The 17,654-nt window shown below is 48.6% G+C and overlaps 1 protein-coding gene across 1 annotated transcript in view; it reads left to right on the forward strand.

Annotated features, from left to right (window-relative positions):
- The first annotated feature begins 2,173 nt into the window (after positions 1-2,173).
- DGLUCY (D-glutamate cyclase) overlaps positions 2,174-17,654 on the forward strand; it is a 35,464-nt gene continuing 19,983 nt past the window's right edge. Inside the window, 7 exon segments of the mRNA XM_029238989.1 lie at positions 2,174-2,276; positions 6,725-6,878; positions 8,974-9,172; positions 11,875-11,997; positions 12,000-12,027; positions 13,174-13,296; positions 15,628-15,831. Coding sequence (XP_029094822.1) covers positions 2,174-2,276; positions 6,725-6,878; positions 8,974-9,172; positions 11,875-11,997; positions 12,000-12,027; positions 13,174-13,296; positions 15,628-15,831 — 934 coding nt within the window.

Here is a 17,654-nt window from a genome sequence, read left to right on the forward strand (position 1 = left end):
AGGGCAGGATTTCTAGCTACACTCATCTATCTCCAGGCTAGGGAAGTAACATTATTATAGGAATTACCTAGATCCACTTACATTTATATTAAAACAATAAATAAAGGAAAGAAAAGGCAATTACCCTCAGATTTGGGTCTTCTGGCTACAATTTATTTGCAAAACAGCACCCAGCTTGCATCTGCTGCCTTATAGAGCAATAATGGGGAGCGAGGGCCCACAGATACCTGTGGGGTGTCTCATTTCATCAGGTTCGGGGTAAACTCCATTCTCTCCTCCGGATGTGAAGTGAGGTCAGTTATCAGAGGGGTCTGGCCACTGACCCACATGGTTATGGGATGGTTCTCTCTTCAAACTTTGCTGAATGCCTGGCTGAGGTGCTAAGCCCTCCACAAACCTCAAGGGAGCCACAGACATCCAGGACCTTAGCTGGTACCTTGGATGCTTGGCTAAAAGGACAGGCCCGCCAGGGCCAGCGGGGGCTTGCTCAGCCCGGCAGGCAAGCACAGGCTGGACCTGCCAAGGCAGCTGCTTTAAGCCTCAGTATCTCCAACTGGGGCATGGAACCCAATCTCACCTGACCCTCCCGGCACCCTACCCCAGCCCATGGGGACCGGCTGTCCTCTCCTCTGTGCCTCCACGGCCCTTTGTTCCTGCAGCTATGAAAGCACCTGCAGTCAGTTTCAAATGTATCTCTACCCCTTCCAGGACAGTATCATTTATATTTTTTGTGTTAGAGATTTTATACAATCTCAAATTCTTCATGAAAATAGCCATGCGGTTTACATGATCTTCTGTCTGGGAGATGAGAGTAGAAAACACACATTGGTGATTTGGAATTCCATTGGGCTCGTCTCTGTAGATAGAAAGAACTGTGGAAAATCAGGCTTGTCCAGAACCTTCACTATGGACACTGCCCTTGAATCCTGCTTTCAACCAGCCTGCAGTCAGTCATTCAACAAACACGTATGAACTCCCACTTTTGTGTCAGGCACTATGCTAGGCATGTGGTATATTTAGATGAGGAAGACATGGGCTGTGCCTTGGAGGCCAACACAACGTGGCTATCTAGCCCTAGATTTTGCTGACATGTTGATGCCTCTCTTTCTAGAGTATAAGAAGTCAATTTATAGGATTACTTTTTGAGCATATTTTCCTAGAGCTTTGAGACTATCTCTATATTTTAAAATTTACAGTTTTTATTCATTCACCAAAAATCTGTATAAGACACTGTGCCTATAGTAGTGGTGAGAGGAGGGGATATAAAGAAGAAAACATAAAATCTCTACCTTCGGGCTTCCCTGATGGCGCAGTGGTTGAGAGTCTGCCTGCCGATGCAGGGGACATGGGTTCGTGCCTCGGTCCGGGAAGATCCCACATGCCGCGGAGCGGCTGGGCCCGTGAGCCATGGCCGCTGAGCCTGCGCGTCCGGAGCCTGTGCTCCGCAACGGGAGAGGACACAACAGTGAGAGGCCCGCATACTGCAAAAAAAAAAAAAAAAATCTCTACCTTCTAGGTCCTAAATCTAAATAACAGAAGTCATAAGTAGACAGAAAATCTAGCCTATTAATCCCTTTGTGAGTTCACGTGGTATGTATTCATTTCTTCACTTACTCGTAAGTAGGTTTGGTGTGTACTATGTGCTTAGGCTGTGATAAGTGCTCTGGGGGCTGAGGAAGAGCCCTAAGTTACGGACTTACCCTCTAGGCACTCGGGGTCTCTCTGGGAGAGAGAAAGGGGGTTCAGGGTCAAGTAGAACATCAGGCTGACTGCAACTCTAGGCCAAAATCAGTGGCTCAAAGAATGCTTTGGGGGCAAGGTAGCTCAGAGCCAGCCAGCACGAGCCTGTTGGGTACATCTTGGAGGTAGAAGATTCTGAACCAGTTCTGAGGAATGGAAAGGCCTTCTGGGAGGGAGGCAGGGAGGACATTCCAGGCCAGAGAAAGAGCATCTTGAAGTGTCAGGAATTTCTCATTAGAAACTGAGACATGAAGGGGATAGGGCTGGGCGAGAACTTGCTCCAAATAACAGCCACCCCAGGACAGGGCCAGGAGCAGCCCTGGGCAGGTCGGGAGGCAGTCCTGATGCTGGATCTGCTGCCTTCCAGGGAGCTGTGCTTTCTCATCTGTCCCTCCCTGTCCCATAACCCAGATCCTCTGTGGCCCATCCAGGGATGACCTTCCCACTCCCCCTGAAGTCCCGCCTTCCCTCTGCTGTGAGGAGTTTGATTCTACAGAAGAAACCAAACCTCAGAAACATGTCCAGCATGGCTAGGGGTGAGTGGTGCTAAGATGTTAAAAAAATATTCCCTGGAAATACCAGCCATGTAGGTCCCAGGAACTCCTGAGACGCCTAGCTTCTGCACGGGAGACAGAAAATCAGAGCAGAAGGAGATTCTCGCTGGTCACTAATTAACTTCCCAGAAGGAGCGGGCACCTTGGACCAGACTCAGGTGCGAAGTCTATCACCAACCAGCTCTGCTTGGTCCCCACAGCTTCATAGGGAGAACCGCCAACGACCTCCAATGATGGAAAGGTTTTCCCTTCTGGGAAAAGTGCTGTTACGCTGCATTTTAATCTGCTTTTGATTCAGACCAAGTCTCCCTCCTTGGACTGGTGGCACCCATCTCCCTACTACATCCCAGGAGTGATGCCCAAGGCTCTAAAATGTCCTGCAAGAGAAAACAGATATCCAAATTGTCACTGACCTGAATCCCAGCAAAATTTCACAATGGGAAAGACTTTTCTGGTTCTGGTGGAGTCACCAGTAACACAGATTAGAATACTAAAGCAGGACAATTTTCCTTGTTTATGGACACGTCCAGCCTCTGTCGCTATTTGTGGGCCAACAATTATCTAGTCTTGCCTAACTAACCACCCCAAACTTAGTGGTTTAAACCATAATTCTGCCCTGAGGCTGGGCTCCATGGGTGTCCACTGGGCTAGACAACCAAGATGGCTTCTTCCTCACATGTCTGGAGTGTCCACTGGGATGGCTGGAACCACTGGGACTAGCTTCTCATTTCTCTCTCTAGGAAGCCCCTCTAGCAGTGGAAGCCAAACTTCTTTACGGAGTAGCTCAGGCCTCCGTGGGAGATATTCCAAGAGGACAAGCCCTAATGCACAAGCACATATGAAGCCTCTGCTTGCATCACACCTCCTAATGTCCCGTTAGCACAGCAAGTCATGTGGCCCAGGCCAGCGTCAAGGGGGAGGGGGCTCCCAATGATGTGAATACCAGGAAGTGTGCTTTACAGAGTCAGCAAGGAACAGTGGACCACAACCCTTCGTACACATGATGGACCAGCAAACCCTAGCTCAACCAGGTCGACCCTGCTCACTAGAACCTTGGGAGGCCAAGGGCGCAGGTGGCTCCTTACTGGCTGTTGCCGTGGGCAGACTGTGTGACCTCTCTGAGCCTCATCTATTACTGAAAGTAACCACGGAATCTTCCCCACAGAGCTGATGTACATAAGATGCGGGACCCACGTTAGCTGCTGTCTGTCGTGGATTCTCCACAAGGAAAGCAGTTCATTTTGTGGAACAGCTGGCGCTCTTCAGCTTGGGACTACGTCTTCCAGGGCTTTAGATCAGATTAGGAACATTAAAAGGCTTCTGCTGCTGCTGCTTCTTCTTCTTTTTTCTCTTGTTATTAAGTTTTTTTAAAAAAATGAAAACATTGCTTTTTGGGTAAAAGGACTCAGAGGACTCACTTGATTTCTCACCACAAAGAAAAAGCTGTCATGACCTTAGATGGAGCCCGAGACAGCAGACCATAAAGTAGCCCCACCTCGTGTGTCCACCGCCCCTCCAAAAAGGCACCACGGAGACTTCTATTCCATGTCCTGTTACTAATGGAGACGACTCTGGGACTTTCTATGACCAACAGTAGAGATGAGCAAAACCGAAACACAGTGCCTTCTGAAGTACATTTAATTAAAAAGGAAACAGAGAAGCTTTGTGCACATAATACCTCGTGATTTATGGTATTAATCCAGTTTGCTCTTGAAACAGGCTTCGGAGGTAAGAAAGGGGTGGGTAGGGGATGGGAGGCCTCTAGGCTGGCTGAATTCCCTTCCCTCACTCCAGATTATTTTTGGGGCATGCTGGGCTTGCTTGAGCCATGCAGCCAGCTTCCTTGAGCTTTCAGCAGCAGGGGGTGTTCAGTTTGACCTCCTTTGGAAAGTCTGTAGCATTGGCAGGCTCGGTAGGGTTTGACGTAATGAGTTCCAGGCAGTTAGAGCAGGAGCCAGTCCCGGACTTTCCCTGCAGAGGGTCACATCTGCTTCACTACCCCATGCCCAAGGAGGGAGATGCTGGAGGTGGTGGTGGACCCATCCTGGGGAGGCCCGTGCCCGCAGCCCAGTGGTGACCTCAGAGGGACACAGGGGTCATCAGTCTGAGGCTTGAATCCTGGCTGTGCCACATACCAGCTGTGTAACCCTGGGAAAGTCACTCTATCTCTCTGAGCCTTACTCTCCTCTCGTATAAAATACAGATGATTGATTACACATGTAAATTACTTAGCACAGAGATCCTGGTACATAACAAGCACTCAGAAAATATTAGCTGACAGATATTATTGCAGAAAAGAAATGTCCACTTGTTGGTAGAGCATACCTGGCATTTAGGAGATTTGTCACCAAGGTTATTTCTCCAAAAGAGTATATTTTTCTTTGGGATGATCTTTTTTTTTAAGGAAATAGTCCCTTTTTTTGAAACATAACTTTTCTTGTTTGTTTTTCCTCCAGTTACAGTTTTCCTCCAGATACCTATTTATTGCATAAATTCTAGAATATTGAGGAAAGCACAAAGGAGAAAATTAAAATCACCCACCATCTTGTCAGTGGAGATAGCCGTGATTAACATGAAGATGTGTTTCCTTCTAGTTCTTTCTCTTATCTCCTTTAAAAAGGAGAATATGCTGAACATAATGTTTTGTTACCTAGTAATGTTCCTTTAATGGTACATCCCAAATATCTTCTAATATCTTTAAATATTTCTTCTGTACCATAATTTTAAATGTCTATACAAGATTCACTGAATGAATGTAACTCCAACCCCTACTTCCCGAATACCGGTGTGTTAGGTAATTTACACACAGGAAAGGACTCAAGGAGTTCTCTTTGAGGTAGGTATGATTACTGCCATCTTATCCATGGGAAAACCAAGCCCAGGGTCACAGCACTGGCCAGAGGCAGAATCAGGATTCAAACTCGGGTTTGTTTGCCTCCAAAGCCAAAGGACTTCCCATTCCAGAGGTGGGCTGGTTGCCCCCGGGGGAGATTGTGGCGTTTACGTGGGGGGTCTTCCTCTAAAACTCCAGTAAGACTATCTCTTTGGAGGAGAGTCGAGGATTCTGAGCCTGCCCAGTTAAGAACCTGTCCAGACAAAAGAAGTGAACGGTCTCTTGCCCAAAAAGGATACCCAAATGGCCAATAAAGCATACAAAAAGGCACTCATCTGCATTGCTCATCAGGAGGATGCAAATCAAAACCACAGTTCGATGCCACTGGAAAGGCTGGGATGAAAAAGGCAGAGGCAACACCAAGCGTTGAAGCAGGTATGGAGCAACCAGGAACTCACGCGCCCCCTGGTGGGAGTATAAATCGGTACAACTGGGATCGGCTGGGACCTGGGACCATTTGCTGCAGTGCTGCAACGCTTGCACCTGGACAAACGTCTCCTCGAGCTACAAAATGCAAAGACTAAAAATAACTGTGTGCATGCGCAGTTGGGGCAAATTCTGGACAAAAGATACAAAAAGACCGAAAAACCCAACTGCCACTTCTCAAGAGCTGGGAGCAAAAACAGGGTGTCAGGAGCAAAAGCAGGGTACTGTGCCTGACTCCTGCACTCAACGCCACCAAAAGGGTGGGCAAAACACCTACGCCACCGCTCCGGCCCAGCCCCTAGACACACCCCTACCCTCACCCCATGTAAGGAACCAGCTTACCCTGCGTCGGGAAGCGAGCAAGGGAACCTGTTACTTATTTTCTTTCCCTCCTGCGGCCGCAGGGGCCCCAATAAAGGGGCCAATCACCAAACCCAGAATTTCTTGATTGACCTCTTATCAATTTCTATTGATTGGGGAAGGCCAAGAGCCCTGGTCAATATCACAACCACTTTGGAACCTGCTCGGCAGTATCTACTAAAGCTGAGCAATTATATTGCCTACAACCGTAGGTATGTGCCAAACAGAACCGTGCACACGTGTGCCCAAAATGCATGTACTAAAATGTTCACGGAGGCACCATTTGTAATAACCTGACACCGGAAGCGATTCAAATATCCATCAGCAATAGTTTTAGGTAAATGCATTGTAGTAATGAGTATACCACAGAGCAATGAGAATGAACCCACTATTGGTGAGTAAAGGAAGGTAGACTCAAAAGACACATACTGTATGATTCCGTTCTAGGAAGAACATGTACGAAGGACAAGCAAAAGGAATCTGTGGTGTTAGAAGTCAGGGCAGTGGCTATCCCTGTGGGGGGCGTGTGGAGGATGATGACCAGGAGGGGCACAGGGGGTCCTGGGATGCTGGTAACCCTCTGTGTCTTGACCAGGATGCCGGTTCCATGGGTGTATTCATTTTGTGAAAGTTATCAAGCTGTACATGTACGTGCGTTTTTCTGTGTGTATGTTACGCTTCAACAAAAAGTTAAGTTAAAAAGCCTCTACAAGGAACTGACTGCATTCTTCCCTTCTCTCACCAAACCCAGGGCTCCAGCCAGCCAGTGTGGTGGCCCTGCCCAGGTCCCTTGCTCCGGCCTTTGAAAAGTTCTGCCAGATCAACAGTGGCCCTCTGCCGCTGCTGGGCGAAAGTGAGCCAGGCAAGTGGACATTGCCTGCCCTGGGTGCTGTCCCAGGTACCAGGTAAAAAACCTGAGCTTTCGGGGTTAAAGCTTGGGAGTGGCCAGATGCTGCAGCCAGGTGTGTCTGTCACCAGGAACCTCTCTGTCCAGCCTCGGGGACCCCATGGTGTCTGGCATGGAGCCTAACTCATGACTGTTGCTTTGGAAGGGGCTGCCGTCTTCGCATGTCCACTCCTACCCCTGTCCCCTGCCCTGGGAGAAATCTTTGGGACTACCAAGAAAGTCCAGCCCTGGACAGATGGCACTGCCATCCGTCCACTTCATTACCCAAGCTAGAAACCTGACTCCACAGGATTAAGAAGGAAATAAAACCACCTGCAATTAAATCCAGAGACAGACATTGTTAATACTGTCATGAATGTTCTCCCAGACTTTTTTTTTTTTTTTTTTTTTGCCGTACGCGGGCCTCTCACTGTCGTGGCCTCTCCCATTGTGGAGCACAGGCTCCGGACGCGCAGGCTCAGCGGCCATGGCTCACGGGCCCAGCCACTCCGCGGCACGTGGGATCCTCCCGGACCGGGGCACGAACATGTGTCCCCTGCATCGGCAGGCGGACTCTCAACCACTGCGCCACCAGGGAAGCCCTCCCAGACTTTTAAAATACAACATATGGAATAAATGGCCCTACTGATTCTGCTTCCATAGTAGCACTTGGGGAGCCCACATTTCTCCTGCCCTCCTAGCTCAGGCTCACATCTCTCTCCGAAAATCCTGTGACGTCTTAACTGTTCTCCTTGTCCCACTCTTTCCCTCCCCTATTCTCCCACCCCATCCCCATATTCTCTCCCCCTGGAGTGACTTTTACTACGTCTGATCACGTGACTCCTTCGTTTAAAGTTCTTCAGTGTAGGGGCTTCACTGGTGGCGCAGTGGTTAAGATTTCGCGCATCCAATGCAGGGGGCCCGGGTTCGATCCCTCGTCAGGAAACTAGATCCCACATGCATGCCGCAACTAAGGAGCCCACATGCCACAAGTAAGGAGCTCCTAAGACCCAGCACAACCAAATACATACATACGTACATAAATAAGATATTTTTTTTTAAAAAAGTTCTTTGGTGCCTTCCTGTGGCTTGTACCTTACTTGATATCAGGCCTGTAGTGACCAGGCCCTGGCTCAGTACCTACCCCCCTCCGACAGTCCAGTCATCCCCAACTGTCTCCTCAGAGAAAAAGTTCCCAGGAACATTCTTCTCTTATCATTTGTGGACTCCAGGGGTGGGAGGGTCCTTCAGAGCCCCACCTGGGTCCGAGGTCAACTCCTTTACGAGCCCCTCCCATGCTGCCATCTCAGCGGCTTTTAGGGGCTTGATGCCTGCATGCTGTTCACATGCCGCTCCCTCTGCCTAGGATGTGCTTTCTCCCTTGTCCAACTGGTGAACTCCTATTCAGCCTTTAGGACCCAGCTCCAGCATCTCCCCATTTGTGAGAGAGAATGGATTTCTCCCTTCTCTGAGTCACTCCTCGATCTAGGCAGTTAGCACTCACTGCTCTGTATTGCTAGCATCTGATTTCAATGGAGCCTCGCCTGCCAGTGTAGGATTTCAAGCTTCTTAAAGGCTGGCCGTTATCCTCTCCATCACTATAGCCCATCACCTGGCCTGTGCCTGGCACGGAGGAGCGACTCAGCAAAATGGTTTTGGAGTGAATGAAGAATAGGCTTATGACTAAAGACTTTCAACCCTGTGGAGGAGTTTCTCTAAGAGAGCAGAGAAAGGCCTTTCCACTGTTAGCACTGAGAGCTTCCTTGTCCCTTTGGCCTGCAGGCCTGCCTCGCCTCGATGGCAGAGAGGGCACCATTGTCCTTTACTTGCTGGTTTGGCTGGTTTCCGGTTGAGGTTACAGGAAATATAATAGGGTAGAGGCAGGGGCTACAGTATATTCATGCTGATTTGATAGTTTCCAGTCTGGAAAGGATGAAGGATGTTGAAGGATGCCAGCAAGGCCCCCTGCCCAAAACTCTGCTCACCACCTTGGTGCTGGTGTCTGAAATTTCAGCCCCAGATGTCCTCTTCTCCCTCTCCAGTCCTTTTTAAAAATGCATTGTCAGAGTCCATACCGAGTCTGGGGGCCTATGAGCTTTCCCTTGTGTCTCCAGGACGGGCTGTCCCCAGTTCTGGAAGTATGAGTTCGGCACCTGCACGGGCAGCCTGACCTCGCTGGAGGAGTCCTCGGGGCAGCTGAAGGACATGATGGCCTTCCTCCTGGGCAGCAGCTTCTCCCTGGAAGGGGCCTGGGAGAAGGGGGGACTCCCCAGAAGGGACTCAGCAGGCCACGGCCACATGGGTGCATACAAGGTAGGGACGCAATCCACAGGGGCAGAATGACTTGAGAATGTGGGTCATCTTGTATTTTCCTGCAGTGGGGAGAACAATGGTGCAGGAGGCAAGAGACCTAAGCTCTGGCCACTTTCTAGCTGGGCAATCCAGGACAAGCGGTTAACCTCTCTGGGCTTTTTTTCCTCATCTGGAAAATGGGACCACCAGCCTCTCCCCTGCCTACCTCTGTGAGCACCCAGCATGCCCTTGAGAGTGCGAGTCAAGCCCTTCCGGGCAGATCATTGTGCTGTGTAAACCAAACCTGTTTGGAATTTGTCTGGCTCCTTTAACTTCGGGCACCTCAGTGAGATTTTTGAAAAAGCTCCCTGGCAGCGGGGAGAGCGCGCCTGGCTGGGTAAATGCCCAGGGATTTGTGGCAGAGCCTTGGCCAGGCTGTTAGCTGCTAGGTCATGTCTCTGTCAGGAAAGCTGGGTCATGTTCTTGGCCAGAGGCGGCCGCTGGTGGTCACTAATGCAGAGTGGCTGCCTCTCGGAGGATGTGCCCGCCATGGGGCCGCCTCCCTGCAGTGTTTTTGAGGTTTTATTCCAGACACTGCTTGTCATGGGGTGGGGAGATGGGGGGAGTGGAGAACCAGATCGCTCATTCCCCTGACCCCTTCTGGACACTTGTGTGAAGTCTGGGAACGTACTCTGCTGGGTGGATGGGCAGCCAGTGTCAACAGCCAGCCCCAGGTTTCTTTACAGAGGACGCAGATTGGAGATTTCATCTTGGGTCTGAGACGTTTATTAGAACTTGCCTGGTTTGGGCTCCTGCCAGAGGGGCCCAGGCTGCCTCTGATGAGAAACAAGGCTGCCCACAGTGCATGCTGCTTTTCATGTGTGAAATATGTGTCTGAGCGGTTTTCTTGACGGTTGGGAAGGGGGGTTGCAGAACCACAGCTGCTGGCTGGGCCCCTGCAGGGCTGGCCCTGGAACACACCGCTGTCTGTGGCAGGTAGGAGCTGGGAGGGCCTCGCGGCTCATCCTGGCCAGCCTTTCATTTTAGATGCAGAAGCTGAGGCTCAAGAGAGAAAGGGACTTGCCTAAATCCCAAAGCCAGGCTGGAACCCAGGACTCCTGGCTCCCATCTGTAAAATGCCCATAGTGGAGGTGTGACAGTTATAAGATGCTTTGCACAGAGGTGCCCATTGCTGCCCAGAGGAAGTGCTCTGCAGAGCCACGGTCTAGCCACACCTCACCATCCCAGTGGATACCAGATAGCTTTCTGTTTAATATCGATGCCTCTGCCCGTTGGCTGCTGGGAGAAATGGCCAGGCTGCCATCATGGATTGAATTGGCAGCCTTGAGGGGATGCAGGGAGTCCCCCAGAAGGAGGCGCCTTGGCCTTGAGGAGTGCTGCCGGTCTCTTATGAGTGTCCCTGGCATGTGCTCCCTCCTGAGTGCTGTTCTGCAGACGTCAACCTGGCAGGCACACCAAGGTTTCATCCTGCTGCTGCCAGGGTGCTAACAGCATGCCCTTCAGGCAGCTGCCAAGACTGTCCCAGTGGTATATCCTCCTGGCCATGGCCTGAAGCTTTCATAAGCCCCACTACAGGGACCAGAAAACATTCGGGGGGCGGGGGGGTGGGAAACAACAACATAAGCAGGGAAAGTCACACAGGTCATCCTGGGCAGCTTCTACTGAGGCAGGAGGAGTGAGCAGGGCTCAGTGGGGTCTGTGGACTCATGGGGCAGAGGAGACCCTGGGGCCTCCTTCAAGGCTCCCGCTTCCTGGGGACCCTCTGCCTCTGATTCTCCTAGAGGTCTTCCTTTGTGTTCATGGGCCCCTTGAGGTCTGCGGAGAAAATTCAGAGGGTCTATGAAATTGGGTGGGAAAAAATTTGCATTTATTTTTCATAGCCTCAAACTGTAATGGAGTGTTTCCTTCCGTTATGATTGTAATGAAAAAAAAACCGAGCACCACGTCAGCAGCCCCTGTGATTTGGTGGCTGCCCAAAGAAGTCACAGACATGCCCATGTCACACTGCAGTCCTTCCTGACATCTCAGAAATATCCCGTATGTTGATCACTACTTCAAAATTCCAAGGGTAGGTCTCCCATCTTGTTCCTTGCTTGAGTTGCTAATGAAGAAGCATACCTATCACCATATCATAGTTTTTTCATAATTTGCTAACTGCATTTGCAGCATAATTGGTTTCCTTTGTAATCCTATGCATTTCCTTTTACACAGTTAAAAATACTACTTCGACGCAGGTCCGTAGCTGCACCAGACTTCCAAAGGGGTCCAGGGTGAGTACAAAATTAAGATTCTCTGTTTTAGACCAATAATTACCAGCAATCTTCCTCATCTTTATGTCACATAAAAGTAGAAGGTAGGGGGCTTCCCTGGTGGCGCAGTGGTTGAGAGTCCGCCTGCCCATGCAGGGGACACAGGTTCGTGCCCCGGTCCGGGAAGATCCCACATGCCGTGGAGCGGCTGGGCCCGTGAGCCGTGGCCGCTGAGCCTTGCATGTCCAGAGCCTGTGCTCCGCAACGGGAGAGGCCACAACAGTGAGAGGCCCGCGTACCACACACACACACACACAAAAAAGTAGAAGCTATATTTTTATGATGGCTACTTGGACCTCCTCCTTCACTGAGCTGCTTTGAACTCTTGGTTCTGAGGGCTTTCATCTGTGCTTATTCTATTTTTTAACATTATTTCACTTGATTTCTTGGCAGACAGAGGTGCCTTGTGCCACCATTGCTGGCTTTTGCTGCCCTCTGGTGGTCACAGTGAGGCCCGTTCCCAAGGACAAACTGGAACAGCTGGTGCAGGCCTGTTGCTCCGCGGGGGGTGAGCATATGGACAACCGGTTCACACTGGTGACCCAGGTCAGTGTCCACTCTCGTTCATGATTCTGACAGCTGCACGTGGACTTCTGCCTGAGAAGGCGGGAACTTGCTGTGTTCCTGAGTTCCCCTGACGTGTCCTCATCTTTCCCAGCGGTCCTGGGGGTTAAGGCCCTGGACAAGACCCAGATTCCTGCAGTAGCACCAGGGCTGGGTTTGCAGGTGCCCTTCAGGTTTGAAGGTGACGCCCTTGGCAGAATAGCCAGCCTCATCCATTGGTCCCTGTGAACTTCAAGTGAACCGGGGGTTGGGGAAGCAGGTGGTGGAGGATGTCAGCAGAGCTATTTGCCTTGAAATTTGAAATCATAGTAACCGCTAATCTAGGCTATTGTTCAGTGGCATATCTGGGCAGGGGACAGCTTCCTTCCAAATGTTAACTTGAGGCGAAAGCCATTGATCCCCAGTGTATTAACTCAATCTGATGGCAAGTGAGCAGATCCAAGCGTGGAAGCTTCCCAGGCCTCTTGGAGGCTCTCAGAGGGCCTGATGAGAGCTTGGGATTGGGTCTTGGGTGAGAGAGTTCAGAGTTCAGAGTAACTGAACTCACTCAGCTGCTTAACAAACAAAATCAGACAAAGCCCGGCCTTCTGCAAAAATGCAGTCAGCACCTGTCACCTCCCTCACAGAAAGATGGTCTCAGGACCACCCAAAGCAGAGTGTCGGCAGTTTTATCATTAATGGGATGAATTGAACCCAATACATCCATCTTTGCTGTCTTCGTGAGCGCTCTGATATCCGGCCAGGGGTAGGGATGCTGTTGGTCGTCAAGCAACAGAGTTTCTGTCTAGGTTATGTGACTCGGTCTGCACCAAGATAAACTCAAAATCGCAATCTGTATGATGACAGTGTTGGACTAAATGCCCCCTAGTCTCCTCCAGCAATCACACCACGCATTTAAGATTCCATGCTCTGAAACTGTGCCCCTCAAAATGCACTAGAAGTCAGCAAGTATTCTGGGTTGGCAAAGTCTGGATTCCTGGTGTCCTCCCTGGACTTCTCCAATTTACAGTGGTTCTGTGACTAGAGTTGCTCTTGGAGAAAGAACCATAAACTGCTCAACATGTTCAAATCAGATAGTGCCAGCTAGTGCAGGATCCAGTGGAATTCACTTTCTTCTTCCATCTGCAGAACTGTTGGGTATCAAAGATCTTTCCAAACCTGACCACGGGGAGCCTGTGGTGTGTCAGCCAGGGCACGTTCCAGTGTTCTGGCCTTCTCAGCTGACCAGTCTCGAAGCTCTCAGCACCTGCAGTATGTCTGGGCTTAAGGGGGCTGTTACTCTGACCTAGGAGGGAATTGGGTGGGTTTCCAGTTCCTGAATGCATAGGCTTATGGTGCAATGACTTAAGGAATAAAGTCATAAAACACAGGCCTATAGCCCGCAGCAAAGATCCCTCTGACTGCTTTCTTTTCATCCCAGTGCTGGGTCTCACCAGAGCAGCTTGTCTTTCAGCTCAAATATGTTTTGATTGAATATATTTCTATCAGCGGAAGGCTCACAGTCCAATCTAACAGAGGTGCCAGTTTTGCTTGATATTTTGAGACATCTTGGAGGTTAGTGGGGCTTTGAAAGCAAAGGTGAAGGCAAGCAACTCAATTAAGCAAAGCATTTCACGTGGTATTTGCCGGGTGTTTGAAAGCAATACTGTCGGTCCATTTTTGCAAAGGCCAAGGGTGATATTACACTGAAGCGACACACGAGGGCCCCCTAACTAGCACACAGTAAGGTAAGGATGTGACAGAGACATTAAAAATAACTGTTGCAGCCCATTGTTGTAGACAGAGGAAGATTCTAGCCAGGTCAGCCCGGCTTGCACTACAAATAATAGAATTTAGTGCTCCTTTCAATTTATTTTTAAAGCATTCATGGACGCTTAGCTACTAGAATGGCCTCATGATAGGGGAAGATTATCTCCAATATGGTGATAGGGCATAAACACCAAGATCCAGGGGATTCTATTCGTTTATTCACACAAATGTATTGGGAGCCTACTCTGTGCCCGGATCTTAGGAATAAAATGCTGCAGGAGACAAGATGCAGTTCTCAGGGAGCTTGTGGTCATTTACAAGTGTGTGTGTGCTCACGTGTGTACACACATCCACACACCCACAGTAAATATCCTCCAGCACGATGGTCTCAGCCCTCTCCTGTCCCCTGCCAGGGGGATGCCCTGCAGAAGAGCTCTCACTGCGGCTGGGATCCCAGCACACGATAGCCCTTCAGTTGTGATTTGTGATAGCATGTTTGATTGTAAATGAGAACAAATGACATCGTTGGTCAGGGACCACCTTGAATCTTTCTAATTTATAAAAATCATGCTCAAACCTCAATATTTAAACTTCTATTGGCAATAGATTAACTGCTGCACATCTCACGACAGATGGGCCAAAACGCCATGTCACACTTCGAGCTGACTGTTCTAGTGTGTGATGGCTTTAGAGTGACAAATTTTAGGTTCTGCCCCAAACACAGAAAAACAATTGCATTCATCGAAATCCTTAGTTCTTCCACTTTTTATCACAGCTGAAAGTTAAGTTAGAATGCTTGACGCATCTGTCAGTAGGTTTTCCTTCTGAAGTGTTGGCTGACTTTGGCTTTCTGTTAGATCTGAGAAATTTTACAGTTTCCTGTGAAATCCAAGACGTTGTTACTTACTCAATTCGTGTCTACATTTATTGAGCACTTATTGTGTGCACTTGTGAGATGGATAAGCAATGGTCCGTCTTCTCTGGGAATATACAGCTGAGTGGGGTTAAAGTACTCAAGGATCATAATGACACTGAAGAAAGCAGAAGGTCTAAATTAAGTTATAGTGAGGATTAAGCACCTAACAGGCCAGGCACAGGGACATGAGAACGGATAATACATAGCACCTGGTTCAATAATGCAAACCATCACTTATACCGAGGGCTTACACTGGACCAGGCACTTTGCTAAACACTTTTATGTGCATTTTCCAGTTCACTTCTGACAACAACCAGATGAGGCATTATCATTATTTTACAGTTGAAGAAACAGGTTTAGAGAGGATAAAGTCACATCTCATGCTCAAGTGTGTTCACCATGCAAAGTCATGTCTTAATAACCATGCTACAGTGCATCTGTTGCCCAGAATCTAGTGGGGGAGAACAAAATTAGCATAAACCAAAGCAAAATATATGGGACATGAGAAAAATAGAAGCTATGTTCAGAGAGAACTATTTGTTAGCAGATCTAACAACTGCTGCAAAGTAAAGCAAGATGGCTTGATGCGTTGCAAGTGTTTAGTAAGTACTTTCTGATATCCATGGGATTGCATTGATGGAAACTCCTAGAGCCCCAACTGTAGCTGTGGGTACCTCACTTCTTTGCCCACACTCAACCCATCTTCACTTTCCTAAAAATCAGGGGCCCCCGTTAATGTGGAACTTGATTTAGTCGTAAGCCAGCTTGTCCTGACCTGGTGCCAACAAATGGTTAAGGAGTGCCGTTGGCTAAGTCAAGGCATGGGTGCCATCTTTCCCATTAACAGTGGGCTAGACGGGCATGGACAGGGTTTGATGAAGTGGGCTGGGCTCAGACCCTCCTGTTGTGTGCCTTAGAGATGCCACTGGCTTTCACCAGCGCACCGGGTTGCACAGTTATGACTGCCCTGAAGGGTACAGTGGCTCCAGCCAGATGTCTCACCCTTGAGGGAATGCCAGAGGTCCATCACATTTCCCAGGATCCTTTGCACTGCAGCATGGCGTCAGCTTCAGTCGCTCAGAAGGTCAGAGAACTGGAGATGATAATTGCCATCGACCCAGGTAAGAAACCAAGCAGTCACACCTCAAGGACCTGGAGAAGTTCATCACTGATGAATGTTCAGGGAAAAAAGCAGCATGCCAACTGTATCTACAGTATGCTTTTTTTTTAATGCTAATACTGTGTATGAATCCGGAAAAAAGTAAATGCACCAAAATACTAACGGTGATGATCTCTGGATAGCGTGATTGCGGGTGATTTTTTTTCTTCATTTTCCCCCCAAATTTTCAACACTAAACGTACGAGGGAGTTTGGAAGGTGGGCACGTTCCCATCCAGAACTAAATTGGGGTTGAGTAGGGAAGAAAAAGGGAGAGGAATGATTCCTAGGTAGTCAACTGCCACTGTTTAACCAATGTCATCCGTCATCCCGTAATAATGTCCCTAATCGTCTTCTTTTGTGCCATCGCCTGGGGTTGGGTGTAGACTAGATTTTGTGCACCGGGCAGCGGAGACATGAGGGGGTGTTGGATTGCTCCTCCTTGGCGGATCCTTGGTGGGGCAGGACCCTGCAGAGACAACCTCACAACAGTTTGCAGCCGACATGTATATTGTATTTGGCGTCTCAGAGGATAGCCCTTCTGTGGTTTGAGAGCCGCTGACTTTCTAGACATGAGACAGGGCTGCTGGGGTCCAGTAGGGGTGTGCTGGTTCCAGTTAGGACGAGGTTTGCTGAAAGGTGCTTGTCTGTTCGTTCACTCATTCATTCATTCATGCTGCAGAAAACAGTTTCCTTTACATGCAAACACACAGTAAATTTGGGATATCTGCTCATTACAGACGCACCTTTCAGGACACACACATACATCGAGTCGTGGCTGTGTATACACAGAGTCTCTGACATAGCTGTTCTCCGTGGTGAATATTTTTTAAAATTCTGCAATACTTTTTGTCTCACAAACATTCTTACCCAGGCTGACGGCTCTCCTGCTCAGTACAAGCGTCATGAGGAAAGATGTATTATTAGCTCTGCCATTAGCTCAGATAAAAAAGTAACTGGGAAGTAAATTTACTGCAGACACGGTGCTCCCTTTGCTTAATCAAAATGATCTGGGAGGTCGTCCACAGCAATACCCTCAGTGCTTGGGTGAACTCTGTGTCAAGGCTTGAAGCATGAGGCTCGGGGGATAGGCAGATTTATGACTGTCCAGAGGTGCCAATATTGTTTATCAAGGAACGTCTTTAACCCTCAAGAACAACAGAGGCTTCTGATTCCCACTGTATTAAATAAGCAGGTATAAGACTGATGGCCATATATTGAACACCAGTCACGGAGCATAATAATAGAGCCACTCAGTCATTTTTGAGAAGACCTCACATGGCTGGCGTTTGAGGTGCCTGGAGAAGATGAAGAAATGCAGGTTTATAATGGTAATGTTTGTGCTAATAATAACATCATCACAGATGGATGGACGGCTTTCAAGTTGACAAAGGTCTCTCTCCCCTCTTCTCTCTATGCACCACATCCTATTAAATAGGTTACATTCCAATTTTTTTCTTTTAAGATGTTGTTATTCTTCTCCCCACTTATCAACAGTAATTCATGTTTATTGTAGAAACATCAGAAAACATGAAAGAGGCAATAAAAATTACCAGGATCCCATCACAATTAACCATTATTAACAGTTTTATGTTTGCCCTTAAAGTCTTTTTCTTCAGTCTTGAACCTATAAGACTGAATGTATATATATATATATATATATACACACGTATATATGTATATTCCAATATATATATTGGAATAATACTGTGATACTATTTTAGGACTTGCTTCTTTCCCTTTTAAATGTATTGTGAACATCCTTCTATATCATTAAATATCACCA

The sequence above is a fragment of the Monodon monoceros genome, unplaced genomic scaffold (assembly GCF_005190385.1).
Source record: "Monodon monoceros isolate NGI ecotype Baffin Bay Population unplaced genomic scaffold, NGI_Narwhal_1 Super_Scaffold_21, whole genome shotgun sequence".
NCBI lineage: Eukaryota > Metazoa > Chordata > Mammalia > Artiodactyla > Monodontidae > Monodon > Monodon monoceros.